General features: G+C 49.7%; 12 protein-coding genes across 12 annotated transcripts; 8 read left to right on the forward strand and 4 right to left on the reverse strand.

The window, feature by feature from the left end:
* Positions 1 to 472: 472 nt before the first annotated feature.
* On the forward strand, positions 473 to 1,234 carry BDQ94DRAFT_169331 (uncharacterized protein; the record flags this gene model as incomplete). The annotated part of the gene is made up of 1 exon (XM_026771268.1): positions 473 to 1,234. The coding sequence occupies one exon, from the start codon at positions 473 to 475 to the stop codon at positions 1,232 to 1,234; it is 762 nt and encodes a 253-aa protein (XP_026627394.1).
* A 299-nt stretch (positions 1,235 to 1,533) lies between these two features.
* BDQ94DRAFT_141356 (folic acid synthesis protein) lies at positions 1,534 to 3,778 on the reverse strand. Its single transcript, XM_026765810.1, has 5 exons — positions 3,597 to 3,778; positions 3,531 to 3,547; positions 3,040 to 3,374; positions 2,781 to 2,989; positions 1,534 to 2,727 (listed from the first exon to the last, which is right to left on the reverse strand). Exons 1-5 carry the CDS (start codon positions 3,749 to 3,751, stop codon positions 1,740 to 1,742), a joined length of 1,704 nt encoding a protein of 567 aa, XP_026627395.1. The 5' UTR covers positions 3,752 to 3,778; the 3' UTR covers positions 1,534 to 1,739.
* A 261-nt stretch (positions 3,779 to 4,039) lies between these two features.
* Positions 4,040 to 5,766, forward strand: BDQ94DRAFT_141357 (nitronate monooxygenase). The gene is made up of 5 exons (XM_026765811.1): positions 4,040 to 4,121; positions 4,196 to 4,257; positions 4,351 to 4,612; positions 4,680 to 5,181; positions 5,231 to 5,766. The coding sequence occupies exons 2-5, from the start codon at positions 4,245 to 4,247 to the stop codon at positions 5,519 to 5,521; spliced, it is 1,068 nt and encodes a 355-aa protein (XP_026627396.1). The 5' UTR covers positions 4,040 to 4,121; positions 4,196 to 4,244; the 3' UTR covers positions 5,522 to 5,766.
* A 1,286-nt stretch (positions 5,767 to 7,052) lies between these two features.
* Positions 7,053 to 7,858, forward strand: BDQ94DRAFT_169334 (uncharacterized protein; the record flags this gene model as incomplete). The annotated part of the gene is made up of 2 exons (XM_026771269.1): positions 7,053 to 7,501; positions 7,552 to 7,858. 2 exons carry the CDS (start codon positions 7,053 to 7,055, stop codon positions 7,856 to 7,858), a joined length of 756 nt encoding a protein of 251 aa, XP_026627397.1.
* Positions 7,859 to 7,948: 90 nt separating this feature from the next.
* Positions 7,949 to 9,454, reverse strand: BDQ94DRAFT_158848 (cytochrome P450; the record flags this gene model as incomplete). Its single annotated transcript, XM_026769006.1, has 2 exons — positions 7,949 to 8,447; positions 8,505 to 9,454. The coding sequence occupies 2 exons, from the start codon at positions 9,452 to 9,454 to the stop codon at positions 7,949 to 7,951; spliced, it is 1,449 nt and encodes a 482-aa protein (XP_026627398.1).
* Positions 9,455 to 9,792: 338 nt separating this feature from the next.
* Positions 9,793 to 11,840, forward strand: BDQ94DRAFT_18912 (amino acid/polyamine transporter I). The gene is made up of 5 exons (XM_026775175.1): positions 9,793 to 9,983; positions 10,047 to 10,107; positions 10,161 to 10,393; positions 10,447 to 11,289; positions 11,351 to 11,840. The coding sequence occupies exons 1-5, from the start codon at positions 9,905 to 9,907 to the stop codon at positions 11,731 to 11,733; spliced, it is 1,599 nt and encodes a 532-aa protein (XP_026627399.1). The 5' UTR covers positions 9,793 to 9,904; the 3' UTR covers positions 11,734 to 11,840.
* A 1,949-nt stretch (positions 11,841 to 13,789) lies between these two features.
* On the reverse strand, positions 13,790 to 14,730 carry BDQ94DRAFT_141362 (uncharacterized protein). The gene has a single exon (XM_026765812.1). The coding sequence runs from the start codon at positions 14,541 to 14,543 to the stop codon at positions 14,259 to 14,261; it is 285 nt and encodes a 94-aa protein (XP_026627400.1). The 5' UTR covers positions 14,544 to 14,730; the 3' UTR covers positions 13,790 to 14,258.
* Positions 14,731 to 15,526: 796 nt separating this feature from the next.
* On the forward strand, positions 15,527 to 17,825 carry BDQ94DRAFT_141363 (cytosine permease). Its single transcript, XM_026765813.1, has 3 exons — positions 15,527 to 15,981; positions 16,077 to 16,293; positions 16,353 to 17,825. The coding sequence occupies exons 1-3, from the start codon at positions 15,754 to 15,756 to the stop codon at positions 17,438 to 17,440; spliced, it is 1,533 nt and encodes a 510-aa protein (XP_026627401.1). The 5' UTR covers positions 15,527 to 15,753; the 3' UTR covers positions 17,441 to 17,825.
* Positions 17,826 to 17,974: 149 nt separating this feature from the next.
* Positions 17,975 to 19,173, reverse strand: BDQ94DRAFT_169338 (uncharacterized protein; the record flags this gene model as incomplete). The annotated part of the gene is made up of 2 exons (XM_026771270.1): positions 17,975 to 18,504; positions 18,564 to 19,173. 2 exons carry the CDS (start codon positions 19,171 to 19,173, stop codon positions 17,975 to 17,977), a joined length of 1,140 nt encoding a protein of 379 aa, XP_026627402.1.
* Positions 19,174 to 19,702: 529 nt separating this feature from the next.
* Positions 19,703 to 21,677, forward strand: BDQ94DRAFT_169339 (Hsp70 family protein; the record flags this gene model as incomplete). The annotated part of the gene is made up of 5 exons (XM_026771271.1): positions 19,703 to 19,792; positions 19,849 to 21,083; positions 21,160 to 21,220; positions 21,270 to 21,417; positions 21,478 to 21,677. The coding sequence occupies 5 exons, from the start codon at positions 19,703 to 19,705 to the stop codon at positions 21,675 to 21,677; spliced, it is 1,734 nt and encodes a 577-aa protein (XP_026627403.1).
* Positions 21,678 to 22,059: 382 nt separating this feature from the next.
* On the forward strand, positions 22,060 to 24,108 carry tif35 (translation initiation factor eIF3 core subunit g). The gene is made up of 4 exons (XM_026765814.1): positions 22,060 to 22,149; positions 22,254 to 22,878; positions 23,217 to 23,388; positions 23,512 to 24,108. The coding sequence occupies exons 1-4, from the start codon at positions 22,133 to 22,135 to the stop codon at positions 23,562 to 23,564; spliced, it is 867 nt and encodes a 288-aa protein (XP_026627404.1). The 5' UTR covers positions 22,060 to 22,132; the 3' UTR covers positions 23,565 to 24,108.
* An 871-nt stretch (positions 24,109 to 24,979) lies between these two features.
* On the forward strand, positions 24,980 to 25,520 carry BDQ94DRAFT_18958 (uncharacterized protein). Its single transcript, XM_026775176.1, has one exon. The coding sequence runs from the start codon at positions 25,201 to 25,203 to the stop codon at positions 25,477 to 25,479; it is 279 nt and encodes a 92-aa protein (XP_026627405.1). The 5' UTR covers positions 24,980 to 25,200; the 3' UTR covers positions 25,480 to 25,520.
* Positions 25,521 to 27,611: the final 2,091 nt, after the last annotated feature.

The following is a 27,611-nucleotide window of genomic DNA, read 5'->3' on the forward strand; positions in this document are numbered from 1 at the left end:
CTCTCCATTTGCTTAGGTTAGCTGGGTGCGCCACGTTCCGTCTACTGAATAAACGGTCCAGGTCGGTATCTCGCATCCATGCTGCTCTTCTGCGTTAGTTGAAATCATTAATCGCCTTCCGCTGAACATGTTTGGCTGCTTTGAATCCTTGTATATTCGTCGTTGAACTTAGTAGGTTACGAGTCTAGAACTGAATTAGTGAATGAAAAGCCAACTCCATTGCTTCAGCATGCACACAATAAGTATGTTATACATGTCGAGATCCTGTCAAGTATACAGCACAGGCGCACCTTCCCTAACCGCCTCTCTTCCTTCCATCTATACTCCGCCAATGCCTCCAAATATAATCTCTCCATCTCGAAGATGTCTACCAGCTCCCATCCCTACTCGCCGCCTCATCACCCTAATATTCCTACCTACCGCACATCTTTAACATCTTCATTCTTAACCATCGCCAACCCCATACAAAACCATGTCCAGCCAGCCCCCCTTCGACACCGAAATCCGATCCACCCCTTACACGGACAGAAAAGTCCCTATCCAAACCGAAGTCCCCCTTCGAACAAAAACACCACCTCCTCCTCCTCCACCACCACCCGACGAACCTACCACAACCACCACCCCCAAGCCCAAAGCCCCCTACCCATCCTGGAAAATCAGTCACGTCTGGTTCCACGTCCCCCCCGGCGGGGAAGACTTCCACGACAACTCCTGGCCACATTACCGCCACGGGCTGTGGCTCGAGCACGGGCCCAATGGCCGCGGCCATCTGCACCACGCCATCGGCAACGTCTCCAATAGGGAAGGCTTAATATACGCAGTCAAACACTTCAAGTACCCCATTACCAACGAACCTACGTATGCCGGCGAAACGGTCATCGGCTACCTCAGCCCAGATCGCTATCCCGAGCTCAAACAGAAGTTCATGAAATGCCAGCCTCCGTCGCAGCAGAAGAAGTACAACCGGCGCACGGATGTCACAGAACCGTTCCGGATTAATGAGGATGATCATATCGCCTTTTATAGTCAGTATAGGCTGGAGAGGTTCATGTTTCCGCCGCTGAAGACGGATCGGTATTTTGTTAAGTTGCAGTTGCTGGAGAAGGTTAGGGAGATGCCTCTGAGTAGGGCTGGAAATGGGGAGCATGTGGTCCTTAGTGGGTTTTTTCCGATAGCGGAGTGGGATGCGCCTGAGGAGCCGAGATATGGTTCTGCTGGTAAGGGGAGTGGGTGATGGGTTGGTGGATATGTGGGCTGGATATTAGTGTGTGATGTTCTTGCTTCAGTTTGGGTTGTTGGTTATCTATCTTTGGCTTTGGGTGATGCTCTTGTTTGGGTTGGGTAATACCCATATAATTCACTCTTTTGCTGTTTTGCTTCATTAGATGACAATCTTTCATATCTGCTTTGCTTTGCTCATAGCGTTGCCAAATCAAATTGCTGAACAGTGAGTTAGTATATCGTCGTCTATCCACCTGCTTCTCATGGCTTTTCAATATATGGGGAGTATATATAAACCAGACGATATAGTGACTACTACATACCAACTGGATAATTGACTCAATTCTTGTCAATAATATCTACAATTAATATCCGGGGTTGAACCCTTCCCAACGCCCAAACATGCTGGGAAACCAATGCGCCAGCCCTTGCCCCCCTATACACAGTATATCTCTATCCCATCCACAATCTTATAGTTGAATATACAAAACACAGAATCCTCACTTTTCACATCCTCATCAAACAACCCCCCTATAAATCGCATCCGCGACCCTCCCAACCTGCCACATCTCCTTCACATCATGCACCCTGACAATATCCGCGCCCCCAGCAACACTCGCCGTCACCGTCGCCGCCGTTCCCCAAGTCCTATCCTTCGCCTCCTTCACCCCTGTCAACCTCCCCACGAACCTCTTCCGACTCGGCCCCATCAACCACGGGAAATATTCCAACCCCTCCACTCCTGTCCTCAACTTCTCCAACTCCCTCAAGATAGTCAAATCATGCGGCTCGTTCTTCGCGAACCCCAGCCCCGGATCTAATATGATCCTCCACCGCCGGATCCCCGCCGCCTCTGCGGCTGCAACCCGCTCAAGGAGTTCACTGCCCACATCCTGGATAACCCCGTTGGGGTAATCCGTCAGCTTGGTCATCGTGGCAGGCGTGCCGCGCATGTGCATCAATATGACTGATTTCCCGGTCCTCGCCATAGTGGGCAGCATTTCGGGGTCGAGGAGGCCCGCGGAGACGTCGTTGATGATGTCCGCGCCGGCGGCGCAGGCGGCTTCAGCGACTCGCGCGCGGTACGTGTCGATGCTGATGGCGATGTGGGCGGCCTCGGGGATGGTGGTCCGGATGTGCCGGATTGCGGGGATCACCCGGGATAATTCCTCGGATTCGCTGACGGGCTTGGAGCCCGGACGGGTGCTTTCGCCGCCGATGTCGATTATTGTTGCGCCGGAGCGGATCATGTTGTGTACTGTTGTGGTTAGGGTTGCCAGGTCTGTGGGGGAGTGCGTGCCGCCGTCGGAGAAGGAGTCAGGGGTTAGGTTCAGGATTGCCATAATGTGGGTTGGACGGGAGGGGTTGGTGCTGTGGATTGGGGGGAAGAGGGGGGATATGGGGGTTGTTGGGTGGGGGGTTGGAGATGGGGGTGGGAGGGTTTTGAGGTGGTTGAGGTAGCTTTGGGAGTGGCCCAGGAAGGGAGGGCGTTCGTGAGGGATTAGTCTGTTGGTGGTTAGTGGTGGTGGTTTGCAGGGATGGGAGGGGGAGGGACGTACTGGCAGAGGGGTCGGAGGACAAAGTCGCGCTCGAGCATCAATTTGTGCGGGATGTCGAGACGCTCGTGCGTGAAGATTTGCTCGTCGTAGAGGAGGATGTCCAGGTCGATTGAGCGTGGTCCCTTGTCGATGAGTTTCTTCCGGCCGAGGCCTAACTCGATGGCTTGGAGCGTGTCGAGCAGGTCCATGGGGGAGAGGCTGGTTTCCACCTGCTTAAGGTTAGGATTTGAGACGTTTGGAAATGGGGTTTGGGACGTACCTCGCACACTCCGTTGATGAAGGGATCCTGGTCGAGGACGTACATCGGGGCGGTTTCGAAGAGGGAGCTCGTCCGCTTGATTCGGATGTTGGCCCGCTCCATTTCGCGGCAAGCAGCCTCGATCATATCAATGCGGTCCCCGACATTGCTGCCAAAGGCAATGAACGCACGATGGGTCGAGGGATGTACTCGATCCATGCTGGGGTTGAAGAGATGTGCTCGGCTAGTTGTAAGCTTGCGGGTGTGGCACAGTGGCTTTAAGATTTCATGGCTGGACCTCTTTGCACTGATGCCGCTCAAGGTGCCTCTGTTGAGACGACTGATGTGCAGTGGCTCTGAGAGTGAATTAGCCCAGTTCTAGATGTTATACCCCTAGAGCTTATGATCCAGATCCTATCTACATAGAATCACTGTTGTCCAGGGATAGGACTGGACCAATGACGGGATATAACGAAGCAATTTTTATCAATCGCATCTAGGAAGAACCGTACCAGATACAGATGAGTTTCTATAGAAGTTAGACTGTGATACCCCTAATCTTATCAACGAAGACCTGCCTTGCTATCAAACTGCCAAATGATCTGCTAGGGAATAATCCGCCTCTACATGGCTGAGAATGCAGCAGACTTGTGCTGGGAAACCGACAAGCGCGGACAGCTGATGTCAAGGCGACAGCATTGCTATGCCAGGTCACCGTTGGCCTTGGTCTCATACTTTCTGCAGCAGCCACGGAGCTCAGAAACGAAGTGCAGAGGCGAGATCTACAGCGAATCCGGAATGAAAATACGTCATGCGCGGGCCGTGCTACTCGTGTCACCTGACGTCGGCTGTGACAGCCTGAGGCGCTAACTGGTTTACTCACTAGCCACACTCACCAGCCACCAGACACCCCGACTAACTCATAGGCTAACCGATATTGGGAAAGGCGGGTAACCCCGCAGCGGGAGTCAGGTGGTTCGGCAGGAAGCTCGGGGTAGCAGCCTTCAATAGCCTGATCCATCACGCGCCCTGGACCGAGGCTCATGCTGGGCATTCATTGTCCTCGGCTCCTCCGGCCTGCACATTCGCTCACTTATAACGGTGTTTGCCTACCCTTAATCTCCGCATCCCTTGTTACTTGCTAACTGACATATTATTACTTTGTACCAAATTTCAGGTCTTTGATCCACCTGTCACTCTTCTAACCCCCCTTCATATACACAAAGATGGCTTCTCCGCGTGAGTTCCCTTGCCACCGCCTCTTCACATGCACTATGTAGTCCGCCGACATCTCCAGTGCTTTTGAATGCTAACGACAAATTGTTCTTGTAGAGAAGATCCGCACTACCCTTACTGATCTACTCAAGATCAACCACCCCGTCTTCCTGGCGGGTATGAACGTGGCCGCCGGTCCCAAATTGGCTGCCGCGGTCACCAACGCCGGTGGTCTGGGAGTTATCGGAGGTGTTGGATACACCCCCGACATGCTCCGTGAGCAGATTGCAGAGCTCAAGAGCTTTTTGAATGACAAAAACGCTCCCTTTGGTGTTGACTTGCTGCTCCCCCAGGTCGGTGGAAGCGCCCGCAAGACCAAGTGAGACACCCATGTGATTGTTTGACAAACGGAAACTCGAGATACTAATGCGCCTTCTGTGCATCAGCTACGACTACACCAAGGGCAAGCTCAATGAACTCGTGGATATCATCATCGAAAGCGGTGCAAAGCTCTTCGTCTCTGCCGTCGGTATCCCCCCCAAAGCTGTCGTGGACAAACTCCATGCTGCAGGCATCCTGTACATGAACATGATCGGTCACCCCAAGCACGTCCAGAAGTCCCTCGATGCCGGTGCGGATATCATTTGCGCTCAGGGTGGTGAAGGAGGTGGTCACACTGGCGATGTTCCCACCACGATTCTCATTCCTACCGTGGCCAAGCTCTGCCAGGGCAAGAAGAGTCCCCTGACCGGTCTGCCCGTGCAGGTGGTTGCTGCCGGTGGCTTGTACAATGGCAACTCGGTGGCTGCTGCCTTGATGCTTGGTGCTTCGGCCGTGTGGATTGGTACTCGTTTCATCCTGGCTGATGAGGCTGGTGCTCCCAAGGCTCACCAGGAGGCTGTCCGTACCGCTGGCTTTGATGACACAATCCGCACTATCATCTTCACGGTAAGTTCAACCAAACACTACTCCTATATCATGTTCTAAATCTGCCCAGGGCCGCCCACTCCGTGTCCGTAACAACGAATACATCAAAAACTGGGAGGAGAACCGCCAAGATGAGATCAAGAAGCTCACCTCCCAGGGAATTATTCCGGCTGAGCACGACATGGAGAACCTCCCTGATGATGTTGACGACGAGACCCTTGAAAACGCTCGCCCCTTCTTGATGGGCAAGGTTGCTGCTGTTGTAAACGAAAAGAAGCCTGCCAAGGCTATTGTTGATGAGCTCGTGGACGATGCTGCTGCACTGTTGCAGAAGGGCAACAAGATGTTGGCGAAGTTGTAAATTTTCATTCCAGATACCATTTGCATGCATATTGTCAATGCCAGTTTAAGACAGTTGAACTGCTCATGATTTCTCTCTTTCATGCTTCTACCGAATACCAGTGAAACTGTTTTGGCAATGCTTGCTCCACCATCTAATTATATATAAGATCAAAATTCATATACTTAGCGCTCCTATAGCCAATGGGTACCTATATTCCTATTTCGATCAAACCTACTACCATCAAAAATCTCATCATTTTCCCGAGAGACCATCCCTTCTGTCCCCTTCATACTAGCCCCTCGTATGACTCCACGAAACCATGAAGTCTCCCAATACCTACACGTAGCCGATATCTGCAACTGATTGTCTACTCTCAGCGATACACAGACGATCTTAACATCTATCGCCCCAGATGGAAATACAAGGCAAGGGAGTACCCCCCACATAGATACCAGTGACACCTTCGGTAAGACCGGGTATACAAGATATGGATTTGATGTTGTACATGTGTTCAGATGCGAGATCGTAATATTAACCTAGTCGGGCCAGCATTGCAGCTCGGGGTGGAATCGGTATGGGGGTGTTAGACTGCGCGTGGATTCGGGCTATAGGACATGTGGCAGGATTTAGATGGGTTTTAGCGTTAGTTGTGTTATTGTGGAAAGGCTTAATAGATTAGTGAGAAGATTCGCTGCAAGAATTTGAGTATTTAATATATGAGTTCTTGTTTAATTTTGCTAAGAATGGGCGTTGGAATGCTTTTTAACTAGAAGTAGAAGCTGTAATGAAGTTGATCTAAGCTCGGCATAATACTAGGCTATCGAGGCCGTCATGTGGGGAGAGCGGGTCTTACTCGTAGTACTACCACTACCAGTCCACAACACATCCGACACTCTTGACAACTACATACTATTGTTAAATTTGACTCCACATCTACCTTTGGAACTCCTCCTTGCCATGGCCTGATCCGCAATTCCAGCTTTAGGTACCACCCTGCAAGAGTACGTGGCTCGGCAACCAAGGAAACCCCGTATGACAGCCGCTACCAAGATCCCCAATGAAAGGAAGCGGCACCTTGACAGAAAGTATAATCCAGCTGCCCATTGAACCTTAAGCGTCCTGTCTGAGCTTCATAATAACCAGTTTCGAGCGACTGCATTCCGGGTTTGTCGATCAATATGCGGCGCCGGGCCTTTCTAAACCTGCACATCCAAGGGGCACTCTCAAGTTCGAAATTGCAAGCCCAGATAGCACCCTTGGGACTACTATTCATTTTCCCTGAAATCACAGTAGCTGCTTTTGAGTCTATGTGATAGTTACACCCAAGGGGAAACCGCGTCACTATGAGTGCGCCGGTCATGACGTTTTCGGATGTACGTCGCCACTACCGGTAGGGAGTACAATCGGGTCATTTGAAAGTGATCGAAGTCAATCCTGAGGGTCTATTTATTCCTAGGACTCGTCCACTACCTCATGCTGCCTTCATTGCCAACGAACTGGCATTCACTATACCATACCCACTTGCAAAATTCGAGAATACACAGCTACGATGAGCGGCATGGGCCAATCGGAGAAAATCCCCTCGAGCGGGAAACCTGCACTTTTCAAAGTACCCGACAAAGGCGATTATGGTCTGGGTGCTGAGCCCCCTTCTGCATCAAACCGTCTAACGTACAACACCGATAACGCTTCTACTCTGGAGCGGTTCAAAATCCGCGAGATCTGCGAAGGCTGGCCTCTTCATCGCGATGCCTGTGAATGGTCAGATCTGAGGGAAATATTTGATCCAAAGGCATTTATCAATATCAGCTGGCAGCAAAATTATCGAGACAAGGCCATTGATACCTGGGCTGAAGGATGGGCTAAAGGTGAATTCATTTGTCATCGGGTTCTAGGCCATGCAGTAGACATCAAGGGTGATAGGGCTATCGATAAGATGAAGTGTACGATTTCCTGGCGTTTTGCCGATGAAAACGGTGTTGAATGGGATAGCGACTGGTAATTCTCTCCCGTGTCAGATATGAGCCTACTAACATAGATGATTTTAGTGACTGTCGTTTTGGATACTTCCTGAAGAAGCAGCCGGAAGGATGGAAAATCTTCTGCAATCATCCCATCTATGAGAAGGACAAATGTGTACCAGTGGACCCCACTCGACCACCACATATTGACCATGAATCTCTAGCAAAGGAGCCCAAAGGCTACCAGTTTCTGGCTTACGGTATGCGCCGGCTAGGCTCCCCAATCAAGCAGAATCTGCCCCAGTTGTTCGGCAGAGAGCGTGACATGGTATATGAGAACATGGCTGAGTGGCTGGATGGTAAGGATATCGATTTCTCTAAAGATGACTTCTGAAGTATCTATTCTGCGCGTCATGCCATTCGGCTTTCTTTCGAGCGTACGTTTATAGTAAGTTGTTGAACATCCTGGAGGGTGCATGTCGCTTCAATTGCTGGCGAATTGTATCAGAATCTCCTGTCCCTTGACTTTGGAATTGAACCATTCTTTTATCTCAATTCGGTCCCCAACAATTGATGCCCCACGCAGCACATCTGCTTTGACCACTGTGAAGATGGCCATGGTGACTTCATACATTGCCAACGACTGGGCAATGCATGCTCTGGTACCTTTACCAAACGCAAAGAACGCCGTGAGCATCTCGTCGTCGGCATTATCCCAACGTTCAGGGTGAAATTGTTGCGGCTCAGGGAACACGCTGCTATCTTGATGCAGCTGAAAGGCCGCAACACCAACACTTGTACCAGCCGGAAAATAGTAGTCACGATACTTCCAACCTCCAGCCGGAACCGCACGAGGCAAGCGAATTGGATTCGCCCAGGAGAGACGAAGGCCTTCCCGGACGACGCCGCGCAAGTACGCGCACGCGGTTGGGTCCTCATCGTTATTGATACTCTCCATAACTGCCTGTCTGAGACGATCATAACTGCAAGAACACACGCTTAGTAAAAGAAAATACAATGCTGCCATCATAGTCACTCACATTTCTGGGTGCTTTGCCAGGTACCATAAGATCGTTGCAGTGTTCATTCCAGTTGAATCAGTTCCCGCAAAACATACATCTTTGAGCTCGATCTGCGACTGTGTTATGGTCGACTTCTCCAATAGACGGCTCTGATAGCTTCCATTTTTAGGTATCGCTGTTTGGATAAGCCTCCGGGTGTACTGGTCGATCAGTCCGTGGGACTGCTCTACATTCTTGGTCGTGCTCCAGCGCTCAATGACCTCCATGACAAAATCACCAATCTTTCCAGGCACAATGTTAAAGAAGGCACCTACTCCAGCGAATGAATCCACAAACGGCGATGCCGACATTGACTCTGTCTTCTCCGTGATGGCGCCGTACCTCTCGTGGAACAGGTAAGTACTCACGGCGTCAATCGCCATGGCGCGCGTCACATTAAGCACGTTTACTGGCCTACCTGTGCGCGCCTCGGCCTGCAGTCTTTTCGCGAAGTCGTCGAAGACCTCGCGTAAGGCTTCTTGAGAGCTGCGGATTGATGCCGTAGAGAAAAGGGGCGCTACAGCTTTGGCTCGTGTTGCTCGCTCAGGTAAAGTCAAACTGGAGAATATGGTCGTGTGTCCGTCGATGTCGAATTTGGAATATGCTGGTGTCTTGGGGAAACCGCCGCGAGCAATGTAGATTGGCTCCAGCGCATCTTTATCGGCAATGTCGACATCATTGGGGGCGACTCTTAAAACGGCACCGTATTTGCGGTGCAGATCATATACTACTGTACATTCGTCGCCAATATAGGTGTGGTATGCTAACCATAGCGAAGTGCAGGCGGCAAGCTTAGGACCAGGTACCGACGATAGAGGGTGGAGGTAGATGCGATAGAAGCATCTGCAGAATATAGCGCTAACAATTGCGAAGGCCGCTAATAATAGCGATTGGGCTATAAGCCCTTGTAAATTCTCGATATGAGCCATTGCGAGGGTCAAAAAGCGAGCCTCGAATCATGTGGGCGCTGATTGTGATTGACAGAATATATAGCAAGGGATTGGGTACCCCGCAAGTTAACCAACGATCGGAGTCACAGATGAGTCATGCTCCGATCGCGCTGGCGACTTAATCAGACAAAAATTGCAGCTTGAAGGCATGTCGGAGGGTCCGAAAAAGCAATGAAGCTAATCCTCTGATAGGTCCAATGCCCCTTGCTGAAGATGCGCGTCCTGCCAATGGCGGATTTCCAACTCGGTATGCCACCGGTCGATCCGCTGATAAGCACCACTTGGCAAGCTGAACTGCAGAGCCAGCCGACGCGCACGGTACATTATCGACAAGAGCTTATCATGCTGGTTCAAACTGGATATATAGCAGATATGTCGTCAATCTGATCGGCCTCGAGACCCTTCAAGGACAGATCCACCATCGACACCATGTCTGTGGCGCCCAAAGATGTTTTCGGCCATGGCACCGAAGAAGACCTCACGCTTGAGCACTTGGGTTACCAGCAAGGTATAACTGGGATTGCTATGAATCCTAGATAAATAGTGTACTTACTAACGTTATTATCTCTAGAATTCAAGCGGTCGTTCGGCCTCTTGGATATGATAGGTTTCAGTTTTAGCATCGTTACTTGGTTGTCCACACCAACCCTACTATGTCGAACGATTGACTGACATATACGAATAGCTGGAGTGCATTGAGCGGTGTATTCATCATTGGAGTAGATGCCGGTGGTCCACCGGTTATGCTCTTCGGATGGTTAGGCGTGTGTGTAATTACTTTTGCGGTTGCCCTATCCATGGCAGAATGGTGCTCAAGGTGGCCCGTGGCCGGAGGGCAGTATTCATGGGTCTTTCTGCTGGCTCCACCAAAGATCGCTCGAGAGATGTCGTACATAACGGGGTGGTTCATGCTAATGGGTAAGCGACAGTATACCTCCAGACCTATATTGCACGATGCTCAGTCGAGACAGGTATCCTTGCCATGGGCTCTGCGAACAACTCATTTGCGGCCAATTTCATCCTGGGACAAGCAAATCTGGTATATCCTGAGTATGTGATTGAACGATGGCATACTGTCTTGGTCACTTATGCCGTCGCGATCTGGGCTCTCCTGGTCAATACATTCATACCCCACCTGCTCAACCGCCTATCCCGGGCTATCCTGCTGTGGAACGTTTGCTCGTTCGTCATCATCGTCGTAGTTCTACTAGCAGCCAACAAAGACAAACAAGATGCCGCATTCGTATTTCAGGATTTTCAGAACACAACCGGCTTCGGATCCGCAATGGCAACAATGGTCGGGATTCTTCAAAGCTTCTTCGGCATGTGCTGCTACGATACCCCAAGCCACATGACAGAAGAAATGACACATGCCTCGCGAGATGCACCCAAAGCCATGGTCATGTCTGTTGGTATGGGCGCTGTAACGGGGTTCATTTTTCTATTGACGCTCTGCTTCTGCATCGGCGACATCGATGCCACTGCAAACTCCTCCACAGGCGTCCCCGTGCTGCAGATCTTCTACGACTCAACCCATAGCAAAGTCGCCGCCTGCTTCATGACCAGTATGATGACGGTAATTATGATGGTAGCTTCAGTAAGTCTTGTCGCAGAGGGCTCTCGAGCACTATTCGCATTCGCACGAGACCGGGGAATGCCATTCTCAGGGATCTTATCCCAAGTGGAGAAGAGGAGAAAGATCCCGATATATGCGATATTGTTCACCGTTGTGGTGCAAATGGCTTTCAACTCGATTTATTTTGGGACCGTTACTGGTTTTAATACGGTTGTGTCCATCGCGACCACGGGGTTCTGTAAGACATTCCTATTGGGAATCTGGATTTAAGGACAGAGCTAACAGTGTCACCCTTTCAGACGTCTCCTACGCACTGGTCCTCCTTGCTCGACTTCTCGGGTATTTCTTTGGCCATGACATCGCCCCAGTCGACGGACCTTACTCCTTCCCGTTGCCCATATCGCTCGGCCTGCACGGCCTAGGGTTTCTATTCCTGTTGTTTGCGTTTATTACCTTCAACTTCCCTTCAGATGCACCAGTCACTCCGAATTCGATGAACTACACTAGTGCGGCGATCGGGTTGATTGCGTTGCTGAGCATTTTCACTTGGCTCATTACGGCCCGGAAGCAATTCAAGGGACCGGCTGATGTGCAGAACTTGGTTGTAGATGGAGTGGAGCAGGTAGGTGAGGCAGGAGAGGGGAGTGCCAGTTGTTCGGAGAAGGGCAAACCAGATACTTGATGGGCTTGTTAATGTTTTCTGAGATATATAGTGTAGCGATATGAGGTAAATGGATTTCAATCAGAGTGTTGTATGTTCCGATAAGCGTGGGTTATATTATCATCCTGTGACATGCATATTAAGATTTGAGCTTATACGCACTATTCATCCATCGCTGGTTTCCGAGTATATTTCTACATAGAGACACACCTGTCGTTAATCCCGCTAACCATATGTCCACAATTAATACGACCGAGTAGAAGCTATCCCCATGATATCCATAATAGAACCGCAGATCACGGAAAGATGCCGAAGACACTATATATATATCCATGCAGCAGCAGCAGCACAATAGTCTCTAAATCCGAACGTTTAAAGCAGCAATTACTAGTATGTTGAAGCATCACTCACCAAGTACTTCTAAAATGCACACCTCATATGACAATAACTTACTACAAAGAAATAATCTACACCTTTCCCCTAACCTCTTACACAATGGAAGCAGCATACAGAGACGAGAGCATAGAACGCTCCCCACGTCATCCACCTCCTTGGCGACTCACCTAACCCAATCTCCGAACCCACATTTCAACGCCCCAGCGTTCTACGGCGAATAGCCACAACCTTTTACCTACAAGCAGTCTAGTGCACAGTTACAAAGTCACTCAGTCAAAACAGGCACCCGTATTCGACGTTTCGACTTTCGAACCATATATGCTAGCAAGCAAGCTAGTTCCTAAGTAGTTAGCCAGTGAGGCATGTCTGTACCTGCATATCCTTATCCAGAAGGAGTCTAGGTATCGGTGTGTCTAGTTTGCTTTTGTAGTTAGTGTGAATGTAGTAACTAGACTATGTATCTGCCCCAGAGGATGAAGGGAGATAGTATCGACGGGCAGGAAAAGAAAAAGCCTCAACCCCCAACTTAAACCCGATCCATTCCATCCGATCCAATCCATCCAGTCTAGCTAGGTAGTTTACCGCGGAGTTCATATAGGGAGTTTAAAAAATCTCTGACTCACCAACACACAATAACTAATTAACTAACTGACTACACAGTCTAGCCCAGTCCAAATCCAGGAAGGCAAGAAAAGAAAACCCCGAAGAATAGTTGGAATATACCTTCGGCTCGGCAAAAACCCCCGCTTAGTAACCTGACTTGACTTGTCTACCGTTTATTGAACGAGTTTAACGTTAACTGGTTGGTGAATTGGTTGGCTGGTCCTTGGCAACCTGTTCTACAAAGTATCCTATCGAGTCCACGGTAGCATAAAAAAAAGGTAATGCTCGGCAGACTCGGGAAACCGACCCGATAGTTAGAGCTGAATCGGGACTGGTGAGACTGCGTTGGGATTGGCGGGTCGAACCGTCCCAGTCATTCATTGATTAGTAGTAAGTTGGTATGGAAGGGAAAATGAAAATTTTTTTCTATCGAGGCACTAGAACGGGTTATCCGACGCGTAGTTCGGATTCTTCATTTGAGGTTGGGAGACGCGTTCGGTACCGTTCTTTTCTGTGTGATCTTGTTATAGATTTGGGTATAATGGGTTGCTAATTAATACGAGTTTTATTGTGTTGGGGAATTATGTGCAGTTATGTATAGATAACTAGTATTAATGAAAGTGATGATGGATGGGTCTATCTCAACATCATTGAAATAACTTCCGTGTCTCAGCTTGAAAGGAGGGGCTGAAAGCGATTGTCCGCGTTGGTGGCTGGGCACGCAGGTACATGCCTACCTTGGTATTGTCTACTACAAAGTAAGTAGCAGCATGCGACGACGGGAAAGACGTTGCATTCTTTTTTTCTAGGTTACTTTCCCGAAAGTTACTGTTGGAGTCACCCTTCAGATCCCGAAAGTTTCCTCGGTGGGGTCGTCATGCGGATTGCAGTTGTGGAGCGGCAGGGTGGAGGTTCCACAGAGGGTCGTCGGAGTACTGTGTACTGTGTAGGGTATGTAGATACTAGATAGATTACAGTTAGAAACGTCACGTCTTGGTTGGGTGTTGCATTGTCTCTGCTGCTTGCACACTGTGGATGGTTGTGGTATATGAAGTGAAGAGGAAAGAAAGAAAGAAGAATCGGGGCTAGGCAACAGGAGAGGGTAAAATATTTAATGCAGGGTTGCATGTGCAGGGCACTGGCGGGTTTAATTAACTGCTAAACGGGGAGGAAAAGGAAGCCGGCGGAAGGTAGTTGATTAGGCGGGAAGGGAAAGGAGGGCTCTTGATAAGGAAGTCCAGTTCGGCTGGTATCAGAGACAAGCGGCCTGAGGTACTATCTTTGTTCTAGAATGTGTGTAGCATTCCATGACAATAGGTGTCAGGTGCCAGGTGGAGGATAGATACACTCCATCCTCCAGACTCGACCTAGAATCATCGCTCAATCTGATGATGGCTGTGGCCAGAACAGGCAGACATTCCGGGGTTGATGCTACTATGAACTGGCAGTAATCTAAGGGCTCCCGCGCTAAGGGGTTCGTATCATGCAACTATTGCATCCCAGAGATATGGACGAGAAGGCCCTTATCTGGGCTGCATAGCGTCCAATCAGGGCCTATGCATGGTTAACTGTGAGCTCATGTCTCCTCCCCAATCAACAGCATCCAACTTCACATGTCTGCTTGCCAAGTCTACATCGCTCGGCGCAGATATGCTTAGCTGAAGCTTCGCGGACGGGCTGGCACATGGCAGAACTTGGTGATAGCGATTAGAGGCAGCGATAGAGGCGGCGGCGATCACCGCTTCCCTGTCAGCCCGAAGCACAACTCTTCGTAGGTTTCCGATGACGCGGGGTATCAGCAAAGTCTGGGGAAAGATAGCTGCTTCTGTCATTGTTGATTTTGATGATGTTTCTGAATTTGAATGCCTCAGGCTGGTATTTGACTTCTTTCTTACAAACTGGCGATCGTGGCATAATTATTGCGTTGATCAGCCCAGTGCCTGTGGCCCCATGACTACACAACGGAGTAATAAATGTGCGATGAGGCAACGGTGGCAAGTCTACATGCAGTAAGCAGGGCAACGATAGAGTTCCTGCGCCTTTCGGCGTTGACCGACTGCAGGAATGATATCAACACCCCCTAGCATTCTAATTGACAGTCCGGGGTGATGATAATCAACACCATGAGATAGGTGGCTATCGGGCCTGACAGAGATGGCCAGCCTTGGGGGGAGACCAGCTGCAGGCATCGCGGTAAGCCGTACAAACCGAAATACCTAACGAACCTGAGGTGTTATCATTATCAAATCTCTCAGGGTTACGGGCGCAGGTGTGCCTATCACCAGGCGAGACCTTATCAGCGTGGGCTCCTTCGCCACCAGACCCACTCGGTCCTGGCAAGATAGGTATCCAATCAGAGACGGGCTGCTGATAATTTCTGCGATCTATGTGGTGCTTAACCATGTGCCCAGCCTTATATCCTCCAATGAAAATGAAGAAGATGGGGCTATGCTGCATCTCTTTGGTAGCGGCATAAGCTTGTGCGCACTAGGGCTAAGCTAAGACAAGTTGGCGGCGGTGGAGCCCGTAAGAAAAAAGTAAACGTGAGAGTTTTTTCTCGAAACAAGAAAGGCGGACCAGGCCAGGGCTGGGACCTCCGCCGGAACACGCGACAGGAGCTGAGCCCATGGGAAGCTGTTACGCGGTCGCGGCGGCGTTTCTCCGTCGGTGCAGAAGCGATCAATCATCGTGCCTGATACTGGTTCGGATCTCGTGGGGTGGGCCTCGTCACGGTGGGTGTGAGAAGAAATTCTCGTTGCCTCCGAACACATATTAGGAGCTCTCCTCCCACGCTCTCCTGCAGAGAAAGAAAGAAAGAAAAAAGAAAGATGTGGTTTCCGTCTCCTCCTTTCCCTTCCCTTCCCCTCCCTCCTTGAACTATACTTGGTACCTGAGCTTTACAGCTCTCGTATTCAAGAGTTCCAAAAGACTTTATTATCAAGTCTACTTGATTCCTGGCTGAGGGTTTCTTTCCCGACGTCGGTACAACTTTAAATTTTGCGCCGTTGAGATATACGCGTACCTCTTTCCATTCCCAACACCATGTTCGGAGGAGTCGAGTCCGATCTCGAAAAAGCCCCCCAGGTGGGCAAAACGCCCATGGATGACAGCAGCGATGGCGCTGTCCCTGGGGAGAGTTTTATGTACGGCAATTCGCTGTACGCTAAGCTGCAACGGTTGGCGGGGAAGCTCAATATTGAGCAGCGAGGTGTCGAACGTGTCCCGGACAATGAACGGACTGACACGTCGTACTTCAATATCAGCAGCATGGTGTGTTCCTAACTCTTGTTTGCCTTGTGCTTTCGTCTTCGTCGGCTCTCTCGTCGGCTGCTCCAAGACCGCCCTCCCAAACTGACCCGTCGCAGTGGCTGGCGGCCAACATGGTGAGCAGTTCTTTCGCTATCGGCGTGCTTGGTTACTCCACCTTCGCTCTCGGCTTCGTCGATGCCATCCTCGTCTGCTTCTTCTTCAACCTGCTGGGTGTCTTGACTGTCTGCTGGTTCTCCTGCTTTGGTCCCGCCTTCGGTCTGCGCCAGATGGTGCTTTCCCGGTTCTGGTTTGGTTACTGGCCTACCAAGATCAGTAAGTTTCTCTGTGACAATATTGATATCATAACCAGATGCTTATATCCTCTGCTACAGTTGCTCTTCTGAACGTTCTCTCCTGTTTGGGCTGGTCCGCCGCCAACTCCATCGTCGGCGCCCAGCTTCTCAATGCTGTGAACTCCGACGTTCCTGGATTTGCAGGCATCTTGATCATCGCCATCTGCACCCTCTTCGTCACCTTCGCCGGATACAAGGTCGTCCACTTGTACGAATACTACAGCTGGATCCCCACCTTCATTGTCTTCATGATCGTGTTCGGATTGTTCGCCCACTCCGGTGACTTCAGAAACCTCCCCATGGGAACTGGAACCTCTGAGCTCGGCTCTTGCCTGTCTTACGGTGCGACTGTCTATGGTTTCGCCACTGGCTGGACCAGTTACGCCGCCGATTACACCGTCTACCAGCCCGCGAACCGCAGCCGCCGTAAGATCTTCTTCGCCGCCTGGGGAGGTCTGATCCCCCCTCTTCTCTTCACCCAGTTCCTGGGTATTGCCGTCATGACCGCCACTTCCATCAATGGCGGAGACAACAAGTACGCCCGTGGTTATAGCGAGTCTGGAAACGGAGGTCTTCTGGGCGCTGTCCTTGACCCCGTTGGCGGATTCGGCAAGTTCTGTCTGGTGATTCTGTCTCTGTCCATCATCGCCAACAACTGCCCCAACATCTACTCCGTCTCCTTGACCCTCCAGGTCCTGAGTCGCTACTCCCAGCGCGTTCCCCGTTTCATCTGGGTCCTCCTCGCCTCTGGTGTCTCCATCGCCGTCGCCATCCCCGGTTATTCCCACTTCGAAGAGGTTCTGGAAAACCTGATGGACTTCATCGCCTATTGGCTGGCCATCTACTCCGGTGTCGCTCTTGCCGACCACATCGTTCGCCGTGGTTTCTCCGGATATCGCCCCGAGACATATGACAAGCCCAACAAGCTGCCCTATGGTATCGCCGCTTGCATCTCCTTTGCTTTCGGTGTCGCAGGTATGGTCACGGGCATGAGTGAGACGTGGTACACTGGTCCCATCGCCAAGCATGCTGGTAATGGTGATGTCGGTTTCGAGTTGGCTCTTCTCTTTTCTTTCGTCGTGCATTCCGTTCTGAGACCCATTGAGCTGAAAATGCTGGGTCGGTAAATGCGTTTCTTTTTCTTCATGTCGATTTTTCTACCTTTTCTTTATCTTGTTGGTTAAAAACAAGGGTATGTGTTTGGGATACAGATTTTTGGGTTGGACTTGGTTGTTATGCATGTCTCCTTTGGGAATCGACGATGGATGATGATGTCGGTTCCGTGGTACGGAACCTGTCTGGCTGCTTTCCATGATGTTGGCTGGACTTTTATGTATATAGATGTAATCCTTGATCTTAATATACCATTCCGTGCAGATGTGCCGGAGATGAATGAAATATGCAGAAGTGTGTCTGAAAGATATCGTGATCTATTTGTTACCATAAACTGAAAAGTACTACCATGTTTTCTTCAACTATGTGACTAACTACTCCGGATTCTTGTATGATTTCGCATGGAATGTCCTCCCGAATGACAGTGCACATTATTCTCTTCTCCTTTCGCCTCCAATCCGCTCCTTCCCCAAGTTCCAACGAGAAAGCTCAATTTGCGCGTGCTAGCGCAGAATCCCCAAATTATGAAGACTAGCTCAGAAGGCTTCTCAGGATCTCTTTTCCGATATCTTCTGACTTGGAACTTCCTCGACCACACGGGTCAGAATAACAGCTTTCTCAAGTAGGAGGTGCTCGTGTCCATTATTTGCACAACGAAATAGTGCCGGAAAAATGACGATGAGGAGCTCACCCACCGGGGTTTCATCTGGCAAAGATTCAAAATTCGCCACACGAATTCGATGATGGGTGCGGGAATCTTGCACGATAAACTGTTCCAGGTGGTACTTGCGTACAACTCGCTCAGGAAAGAACGCCTCGCCGTACCATTGCCATCCGTAATACGCCGATGAATTGCTTATCTGCGTTACGAGGCCGACAACGGGTTTTAAAATGTCCTCGATAAATCTGGCCATTTTATTTGCCCAATTGACCTGGCCTCCAAAGTCGAACCACGAAAAGAGGTTGTGCAAATCATCAATGATGTTTATACACTCCTCATTCATCCGCTTTTCATACCTTTGGCAGGCAACGTAAGCCCTTCTGGTGCTCCACTTCCAAATTTTGGCACTCTCAGAATCTATCAACATTAGGGATTCTCATCTATCCGTGTTATATCGATTCATATAGATCACCTACCTTCCCCAGACTGTTGTGATAACAGCCCCGCATAGAGCTCACGCAAGAGAGCTTCATCCGATGAAGATATCCCAGGGATCAATGTCTGAAGGAACCCTCTCCAGAGACGACAGAATGTTATGTGCATCAAAAGTTCGGACTGCGCTTCAAGAAGCATTTGTGCATGGGTATCCAGATCTTGAGTTATCTGAAGGCAGCATTTGAAACCCTCCAGCGCTCCTCTCAAGTCGGAATCAGAGTAGTAGATAATATCTGGAAGCCCCTCACACCAGTTGGAGAGGTTGTCTCTAATCCTAACGAACTCCTGTATGACCGTGGTATCACTCAAGTCATTCGCAAAGGTGAGTTTCAGAATCCTTGCCTGACATTCTTGCAGCTGTTCTTCTAATTCTTGGTTCTGATGCCTCAACTCGCTGAGCTTCTGCTGCAGTGAATCTATAGAATTTTGTTTCCTTATAGAAACACGCCTGAGGGTCGATAGCTCTTGATGTAACGAGTTTGATAAATCTTCCAAGCGGTCACAGTGCTGTACCAGGCCATGGTTATCTTCAACTTGCCTGCCTTTACTGTCCGATGCTTGATTATCGCTGGATGGTCTTTTTTGAGCCATACTGATCTCTCCCTAGACAATAGTCAGGAACTGGGGCAAGATAGAAGGCCACTTTCAACCTTTGTTTCTTTAGGTCGCGATGCCTACCTCATCCATTTCTAATTCTGTTTCCTAAGAAATGGAAAGAGTCCCAACTGAATGTGATGGAGCGACGCGGGTGGCATGAGAGAGTACAAAAGGAGGTTGCGAACCCTGAAACCTTCGTATGGGAAAAGTTTATTAGAGATGAAGGTGCATGTGACCTAATAGTGAATTGTCGAAGACTTTTCTCCTCAGGGCTCGTGGACCATTGTACTTCGGTAAATGAGGTTTCCAGCCACTGTGCTTACTAGGTAACCCCTAAACGAAGACCACAAGGCAAACCATTCCAATCCAGAATTACCACGTGCTCATCTCTATCTTACTGTCACTTTTTTCTCGCAGGGAACCTGGGCCAAGTGCATTTGGTTCGTCATACTGTGCTTGGGACCGTCCTGTCGTAAGAACCAGTCATTCTGCACCAGTCAAAGGAGCTACATACACTGGAGAAATGGCCGGTTCTTCCAATAAGCGAACCATCGTCATCGCGGTGGATTTTGGTACCACATACTCTGGGATAGCATGGGGTCAAATGAGTAACGTCTGTCAAACGCACTGCTACCGTACTTAGGTTCATATTACTGATGCCTTCCTCAGCCGGATACCCAATATATTATCAATCAATGGCCGCAAAATGCTTCTGATACATGTGATGGGCTGACTAGTGAAAAGGTACCCAGCGAGGTCACCTATGAGTACACTAAGTCCGGAAAGAAATGTCTATGGGGATTTCAAATTCTCGACAGCATGCCCCGAATCCAATGGATCAAACTCGGCTTTGTTTCTGACCGCAAGCTTGGGCTAGGATCTCGATTGTCTTCGACATACAGCGATTGTCGTCGTATTCCAGTCCCTTATCATTCATCACCAGAAGATGTTGTGACGGATTACCTCCGATGCCTCCGTGAACATGCTGTTGACACCTTGAAGTTGAAGCTCGGTAGTTCGATGGACAGTACGGGCCTTGAGTTCGTCATCACAGTCCCAGCAATTTGGCCAGACAAAGCGAAAATGACTACAATGGTCTGCGCAGAAAAGGCAGGCTTTGGGGAAGCTTCCGCAGTACGCATAATATCTGAACCTGAAGCTGCTGCTATACATTCGCTTCGTGCTTCTAATCCTCATGGACTGAAGGTCGGAGAGACCATCGTTCTTTGTGATGCAGGAGGGGGCACTGTCGATCTTATCACATTTACAATCATTGAGCTATCACCTAATACGCGTCTAAAGGAGGAAGCACCGGGCACTGGGTCATTGTGTGGTAGCACCTTTCTAAACAGGCGCTTTGAAGAGCTGCTGAACGATCGCCTCTCTTCCCTTCCTGGGTGGGAAAGGGACACGCTGGATGAAGCAATGCATCGATTCGAGACTGTCGCCAAAAGAACATTCAATGGAAATACAGACGATGACTTCATGTTTCCTGTTCCAGGTATAGCAGACAACCAGGAAGTCGGGGTTCGTCGCGGCCGATTCCGAGTAACGGGACAAGAGATGCAGCAACTGTTTCTGCCTGTAATACGGGACATTGAAAACCTTGTCCGCCAGCAGATTGAGGCTTCTACCGCACATGTCGGGGCGATTTTCTTAGTTGGAGGCTTTGGACAGAGTCCATATCTTCGCACCCATCTTCGCGATTGCTTTTCTCCGGAAGTGCAAGTGATAGCACCAGTTGACGGCTGGACTGCTGTTGTCAGAGGCGCGCTGACAAAGACTCTTGGGGAAGCATCTGACGCAGAGGCCAAAAATTCTGTTGAATCCCGCAAAGCAAGGGAAAGTTATGGATTGATTTCTTCGACCAAATTTATTGAGGGGGTGCATGATGCGAAGAAGAAGTAAGTGGTGAACATCCCCATAAGTTGTTTCGGCATCTGCTCTCATTTCTTTGTCACTGTGGTCTAATGATTCCAGATACTGGAGTGACAGGGAAGGAACTTTTAAAATCCATGTCATGCATTGGGTTATTTGCGAGGTATGAACCTGCAGTCGAACACATTCATGGTCTCTGATAGCATGTTCAGGGGGACGATATCGAAGAAGCGAAGGCCATTGAGATAGAGTGGGTTAAGCATAAGCCCGTCAAGCACGGTCCATTCGACTCAATTTCTTTCACCCTCTATAAGTTCGATACTCCTCTGGGTGAGAAGCCACCTTTGTACTTCAATCGTCGTGAGTACTCCCGTATAGCTGAATATGGATGGCTATGAGTTATTGATCCATCACTCTTAGGCATGAAGCCACATGTCACATTGAATCCGGTTCTCGATCTAATTGAAAAAGGACACATTCCAGTCCGTCGTGGTGCAGATAATGAGCTATACTACAAACTCGCCTACAAAATCCATGCGGTGTACTATTCCGCTCACAGTGAATACACGCTCTGGTATGAAGGCCGCAACTATGGAAGCGTCAAAGCCGACTACGTCTGAACGTACAGCTTCTACGCTATTCTTATTAGATCTAGTGACCCGGAATAGTCACTCATCTGCCATGGTATTGACAAGCAAAGCAGAAAAGAGCAGGGTTAGCAATTGGGGGAAAACACTTGCATTTGGGGCGTTGTCATCTTGATCTATTTTTGCATATAAACTGAGGCAGTTTCTAAGCTGGTTCCACGACAAATATACCACTTACACTTTAATTAATGCTAATGAAACTAAAGAAACCTGCTTGATGATAATATAATGTTCGATGCATCCATACCAACCGTAGCCATCGTCCCATGTATCACGTGATCCAGGCACCGAAGCACCAGCCACAGATTGCATGCGCCACAGGCCATTTGCCGCGCCGAACAAATCCACAACGGATCTTGCATCTTTCGCTGAAATCCAGAAATTCAGCAACAATCGGCGACATCATCAACCCCCCCATCACACGCACAATGTCGAAGCTTGGAAAGTAAGCGGAAACTCCCCACCCCCAAAAATCCAGGGCCATGAAGCGACAAAAAAGAAGAAAAAGAAAGAAAGAAAATCTGACCAGGACCTTTTTCCACTTTCCAGCCGCGCCGACTGGGCCGACGACGAGGAGTTCGACGACCCCTCCGCTCTCCCCCCGCAGCAAATCACGACCAACAAAGATGGCACGAAGACGATCGTCTCCTACCGATTCAACGACGAAGGCAAGAAGGTGAAGGTGACCCGCCGGATCAAAACGACCGTTGTGCGCGAACATGTCAACCCGCAGGTCGCGGAGCGGAGGTCCTGGGCCAAGTTCGGTCTGGAGAAGGGCAACGCGCCCGGACCTTCGTTCGATACGACCTCCGTGGGTGAGAACATTGTTTTCCGGCCCAGCGTCAACTGGAAGCTTCAGGCGGCTGAGGCGGAGAAGAACGGTGGCGAGAAGGGCAGTGTGAAGGATCAGCTGAAGGACAAGAAGGTCAAGTGTCGTATTTGCAGTGGCGAGCACTTTACTGCTCGCTGTCCCTTCAAGGATACTATGGCTCCTGTCGACGAGCCCACTGCTGGTGGAGAGGCTGGTGATGAGGATTCTCCGGCTGCTGGCGCTTTGGGTGCTGGTACTTCTAGCTACGTGCCCCCTCATCTGCGGAAGGGTGCTGCTGGTGGCGGAGAGAGAATGGCTGGCAAGTATGAGAAGGATGATTTGGCGACTCTGAGAGTTACGAACGTGAGTTTTCCCATCCCCTCCTTGTTTTGGTTTACTGTTCTGTGTTTGGCTATTTGCTGGTCTCCCCGGAGGGGTTGGGGGAGGGGTCGAGGGACAGGGGATGCTAGTTTTCCTCTTTCTGTCTCTTTCTCTCCTCCTTTCCCTTGCCTGCTCTGCCCTCCCTTTGCCCTCTAAACACTCCTATTGGTGTTGTTCAGAGAGAGAAAGAAAGAGGCAGCAGCCCTTTCGGGCAGACACATGGATGTCATGAGAACAGCAATCAGCTTCCTCTAATTTCCTTGCTTCTATTGCATTTGCTTCCCACGGACACATCACTGACTGACAATAAACCCAAACAGGTGAGCGAGTTGGCAGAGGAAGGAGAACTGCGGGATCTGTTCGAACGCTTCGGTCGTGTCACCAGAGTCTTCCTTGCCAGAGACAGAGAAACCCAGAGAGCCAAGGGCTTCGCTTTCATCAGCTTTGCGGATCGGAGCGATGCTGCACGTGCTTGCGAGAAGATGGATGGCTGTAAGTTATCCCTCCCGATTACATTTCCATTTTTCGTCATATTTTGTTTTTTTCCGCCATCGTTGCAATGTCAGCAGCAAAGCAAGTTATCGGAATCGCAACTAATATTTCCTCTTCATCTAGTCGGTTACCGTCACCTTATCCTGCGCGTCGAATTCGCCAAGCGTGCCACTTAGATTTCTCCAATTTCCAATTCCCATTTTTTCTTCCCATTTTATTCTCCTCCTTATTAACTTCTTCTTTTGCTTCTTGGTTTTCCGTACGTATCATGACATGACACCCTTGGGTCTCTTTTCGTCTGGCAGGCGGGTTCTCCATCCATCCACACTTTCCATGGCTGAAGAAGATCTTCATCTCATCTATTGACTACTTTTCTTTGTACTGTATGATCCGATCGATAATGATGATTACTGAAGAAAAAAAATGGGGGAGGACATCCCAATGTGTGTGCGTGTGTCGTCTTCTCTTTGCTTTTTGGGTCGATTTGATACGAAGAAAAGCAGCGTGGTCTATTTGTCTTATTCACGCACTACTCTTTTCCGGTTCTATGTGTCTATTTGTCATGCTGAGTTGCAAGTCAAGGCAAGGCAAGGCAAACTTGCTTGCAAGCCCTCTTTTCCTTGTTCACTTTTCCGTGCATTGATCGATCGCCGGTGGAAGTATTCTTAGATCGAGGGAGAAGGTTCAAACCCAAAAAACAAAAGTATTTCAATTTGCTCGTTTGAGTCACACTACATAGAGTAGAGTAGTTAGGTAAAGGTTCGGTCCTGCTTACTTGGGAACCTAGTAGTGCTGTCCAGGTTCTAGGACGGGGAGGAACAGGTTTTATTGGCTATTGGGGTAATGCTCCGTATTATCGTCCGTTCAGTACTGACAGCCTGGCTGGAATCTACATATCAATCATATGGTGGGTGTTGTAGAGCCTCCTGCTTGGTATATCTCGGGTAATTGGTTATTAGATCCTTGCTAAGATGACTCGATGCGTATTAGCTGACAAGCTCCTCTGATTTGGCGGCATGTGTCAGGAAGGCCTGGATTTGAGCCACCCGGGACGCGACAAGGCAGCATTGACTGTGCTGATCAGGCTTTGCAGAGACGAGATGCATGGTGGATAATGACCATGGGTCTACAGAGTGCGGACCAACGAGCCAAGATCACGGTCAGTGTGTAGGTGGTTCGGGGGTCAACAGCTAGCTGTCTAGGGACGTCAGGGATGCCGGGACACTGATCATGACAATACCGAAGGGTGCCTGTGTAGTCGTTTGGTAAAGATGGAAGGTTGGCTAGTAGCGTGTTTGTATGAGCTTCGTCATGAGTGTCATCGGCAAGGCAGCTCTGCATGTGTGTCTGGCTAGGGAAGAAAATCGGCATAGCAAGCGGGAACGACGCATTGCTCGAGTAGACGACTCAACCTTGTATGGAGAGCATGACCAGATGTGAGATCGATATCGAGCCGCCCATGACCTCCGGGCTAGAGGACGGCTTCTCCTAGCATACAGATGGATGCACGGGACTAATCAGAGCGTGGCGCCAGGCCAGTGGTTTCGATCTCCAGTCAAAATCAATTCGGCTTCGTGTAATCCTCGTTCACAGCCCGGAGCTTTCGCTGCTCGGAAGGATTGTGGATGGTTCCGTGTGTCCAGATGACTGGTTACATTGCATGAAAACGGGTATGGAACGGGAAGTTGTCAACAATGGTTTTGTGTATCGTTGGGGGAGTCTCCAGCAAGTCCTGAAACTAGCCTTTCTTGGCTCTGAGACAGACCCTCTGGCTTCATTCTGTGCAACTCAAGGAGCGTACAGGACTGGCAGATGGGCTTCCACTGCCCGCTCTGTGTCCTCGTGCACTTGGACATGCCAGTCCGTTGGCTGAAGCTCCATCAACGTCACCATTGCCACTACCGCTTAATCAGGCATGACGGCCGCCCTTCCATCACATTCTGTTTGGCACATCCAATTCTATGGCTGGTCCATCATCAGACTTCATGCAGGCATATGCCTCACAGCCACCGGCGAATTTCTCGGTTCTTTTTCGTTGCTAGATTTATTCGTGCCGCTCTCCGTACGCTGCATACCAGGGGATACTGCTAAGGCTGGGAACACGTCAGTCATGGCCTGAGAATAGTATACAGCTTACCTGTCAAGCCATACCACCATGGACAGGCAAAAGGGATCAAGAAAGATAGGGCATCATTATTCAATGCATCCTAGCACCACTCGCATCAATTTTGCAACTGGGCTGTACTATGCACGGATGAAGGACACCAGCATAGATCATTGATCGACTGACTAATAGCCTGACAAGTTGCACAGACAGGCTGGATGTGGTAAAGATGCCCCGGCTTGCGAGCGCACCCACAGAGAGGTATGTAGGCCTATTCGTAGTTACAGCGTGCTTTGTCGAACAATCAGATGCATATTGCAATTAGTAAGGAAGAGACATATCGCGGAAATTAAGAACGAAATCCCTTGTAGCTGACAAGTAGCAGGGCGATATCCCTAACAAGGCCAGCATCTCACTACAGGTGATGGCAAGGCCAAAGAAAGCCATACTCACCAAGCAAAGGGTCCCTTACAATAGGACTACACCTGACCTTGCCTGACAAAGAATCCTAGTTGAAGGCAATCAAAAAATCGTACAATTGGCTGACCACAGCCTATGCAGACCGCATGAATTCTTTCGGGTCCGAGGTTACAGCGAATTTAGCGCAAGTTGTCGGCTATGACACGCGTTGCAGTGATACTTGTGCACCCATTATAGTAGTTCATGAGAATATATTGGACAGCTTGTGCTCTGGGACGCCAAGAACAATCGTATCTATCTGAAATGTCCTGTACCTGCACATTAGCAGAAGGAACAGGGTCGACCTCGTCGAGACCATCTTCTCGATGTGATGGTCGGTTGAGAGCAATTGAATGAATGGGGCCGGATGCAAAGTGAAAATCACAATTCGTCGGGCAGCTGAAGTTGGGGCACTAAAGGCCCGCCAAGGGTTCATTCAAACGTGGGAACATTAGGGGATCCCGGAAATTAAAGCCGACTGTTCTGGACTCTAGATGAGCTCAGCTGCTTTAATTGACATGACAACCGATGTGCGGACTATCTTGATGGTCCAAACCGTAATATCGGCCAGCTGCAGATCAAAGCATGCCATAGCTATCCCTTCGCTCTATTATGGGTTATAAAGGTAATTATTCGATTGTCGTACAGGAGTGCCGTCCGCAGAGAGTATCAGCCACCAGTGCGGTAGTAAAGTCAGCAGGTGAGAAGAAGAGTGTGTCGCAGCTATTGCTCCTGGAACACTGAGGATGCGAGTCAATCGGAAGTACTCCAGCTGCACAAAATGTTAGCACGGGCAACCCTAGGACAGGTCCAACACATTCCCGGATAGGCTAGAAGCCACGGTCTTGAATGGGACCTTGCTCGAACTCTAATAGGGATGGGTTTCCGGACGGACGGGCCTCTCTTAACCAAGAAAAGGCTGGAGCCAGTTGAGACAAAGAAAAAGAAATTACTTTAAAGAAGTTTACTCACTATAGACATCGGTAGTGGAGAAGGGTTCCTTCGGAGTGGGAGCAGGCCTGCTTCCCACGAGTCACGGTAACTTGTGTCTCCATAAGATGATACCCTGTGATTCGCTGATCAGTCCCCACGGGTAAGAGTGGACTCTAGATCAAGCTGTGAATGGCGGCCAAGACAGCAAGCAATAAACTTTTTGCTATTGTGTAGGCGGCCATCGTGGATGGCATCAATCTGGGCATGCCTATTATAGACGGGAGGGAGGAGAATCATCATGCATGGCCGAGGACCGTTTCCTAAACAAGGTTTTCTGGTGGCCCCAACAGCAAGACTACTAGTCATTTAGATGCCATAACAATAAGAATGGATGGATGGAGGAGACAAGGACAAGGACGATAACGGGGTGGATGGTCGAAGACTCAATTGTTGTAAGAAGAAGGTCCATACAGGTATGCCGCTATACTCTTTGGGGTAGACCCCATGCGGGGCACGTGCCTTCGGTCGGGTTGGGTTTAGCGTCACGATGCGGATCCCGATTCATGTTTTGGTGTGGCCGCCGAACCAGGCGCACGAAATTCAAAGGGGAAAGAATAAGCAGGGAAATCAAGCACTCCACAAACAGATTCCAGAGATGTTCACCATTTGGAAAGAAATTCATTTTATGGCAGACTTCTCTCTGTTTCTGATATCTTCTGAAGAAAGT

This window comes from Aspergillus welwitschiae (assembly GCF_003344945.1).
Source record: "Aspergillus welwitschiae strain CBS 139.54b unplaced genomic scaffold BDQ94scaffold_12, whole genome shotgun sequence".
NCBI classification, from domain to species: domain Eukaryota; kingdom Fungi; phylum Ascomycota; class Eurotiomycetes; order Eurotiales; family Aspergillaceae; genus Aspergillus; species Aspergillus welwitschiae.

What these genes read in the sequence shown, in the direction of transcription:
- BDQ94DRAFT_141356 (XM_026765810.1), bottom strand. Translation starts at nt 3,751, where the DNA reads ATGAGACCAAGGCCAACGGTGACCTGGCATAGCAATGCTGTCGCCTTG. An exon ending in TCATCAACGGAGTGTGCGAG is followed by an intron (nt 2,990 to 3,039) that starts GTACGTCCCAAA and finishes AACCTTAAGCAG; the next exon opens with GTGGAAACCAGCCTCTCCCC. An exon ending in GTCCTCCGACCCCTCTGCCA is followed by an intron (nt 2,728 to 2,780) that starts GTACGTCCCTCC and finishes AACCACCAACAG; the next exon opens with ACTAATCCCTCACGAACGCC.
- BDQ94DRAFT_141357 (XM_026765811.1), top strand. An exon ending in GGAAGCGCCCGCAAGACCAA is followed by an intron (nt 4,613 to 4,679) that starts GTGAGACACCCA and finishes TCTGTGCATCAG; the next exon opens with CTACGACTACACCAAGGGCA. An exon ending in TCCGCACTATCATCTTCACG is followed by an intron (nt 5,182 to 5,230) that starts GTAAGTTCAACC and finishes AAATCTGCCCAG; the next exon opens with GGCCGCCCACTCCGTGTCCG.
- BDQ94DRAFT_18912 (XM_026775175.1), top strand. Translation starts at nt 9,905, where the DNA reads ATGTCTGTGGCGCCCAAAGATGTTTTCGGCCATGGCACCGAAGAAGAC. An exon ending in GGGGTGGTTCATGCTAATGG is followed by an intron (nt 10,394 to 10,446) that starts GTAAGCGACAGT and finishes CAGTCGAGACAG; the next exon opens with GTATCCTTGCCATGGGCTCT. An exon ending in CATCGCGACCACGGGGTTCT is followed by an intron (nt 11,290 to 11,350) that starts GTAAGACATTCC and finishes TCACCCTTTCAG; the next exon opens with ACGTCTCCTACGCACTGGTC.
- BDQ94DRAFT_141362 (XM_026765812.1), bottom strand. Translation starts at nt 14,543, where the DNA reads ATGACAGAAGCAGCTATCTTTCCCCAGACTTTGCTGATACCCCGCGTC.
- BDQ94DRAFT_141363 (XM_026765813.1), top strand. Translation starts at nt 15,754, where the DNA reads ATGTTCGGAGGAGTCGAGTCCGATCTCGAAAAAGCCCCCCAGGTGGGC. An exon ending in ACTTCAATATCAGCAGCATG is followed by an intron (nt 15,982 to 16,076) that starts GTGTGTTCCTAA and finishes GACCCGTCGCAG; the next exon opens with TGGCTGGCGGCCAACATGGT. An exon ending in TTACTGGCCTACCAAGATCA is followed by an intron (nt 16,294 to 16,352) that starts GTAAGTTTCTCT and finishes CCTCTGCTACAG; the next exon opens with TTGCTCTTCTGAACGTTCTC.
- tif35 (XM_026765814.1), top strand. An exon ending in CGACTCTGAGAGTTACGAAC is followed by an intron (nt 22,879 to 23,216) that starts GTGAGTTTTCCC and finishes AAACCCAAACAG; the next exon opens with GTGAGCGAGTTGGCAGAGGA. An exon ending in TTGCGAGAAGATGGATGGCT is followed by an intron (nt 23,389 to 23,511) that starts GTAAGTTATCCC and finishes CTCTTCATCTAG; the next exon opens with TCGGTTACCGTCACCTTATC.
- BDQ94DRAFT_18958 (XM_026775176.1), top strand. Translation starts at nt 25,201, where the DNA reads ATGGGCTTCCACTGCCCGCTCTGTGTCCTCGTGCACTTGGACATGCCA.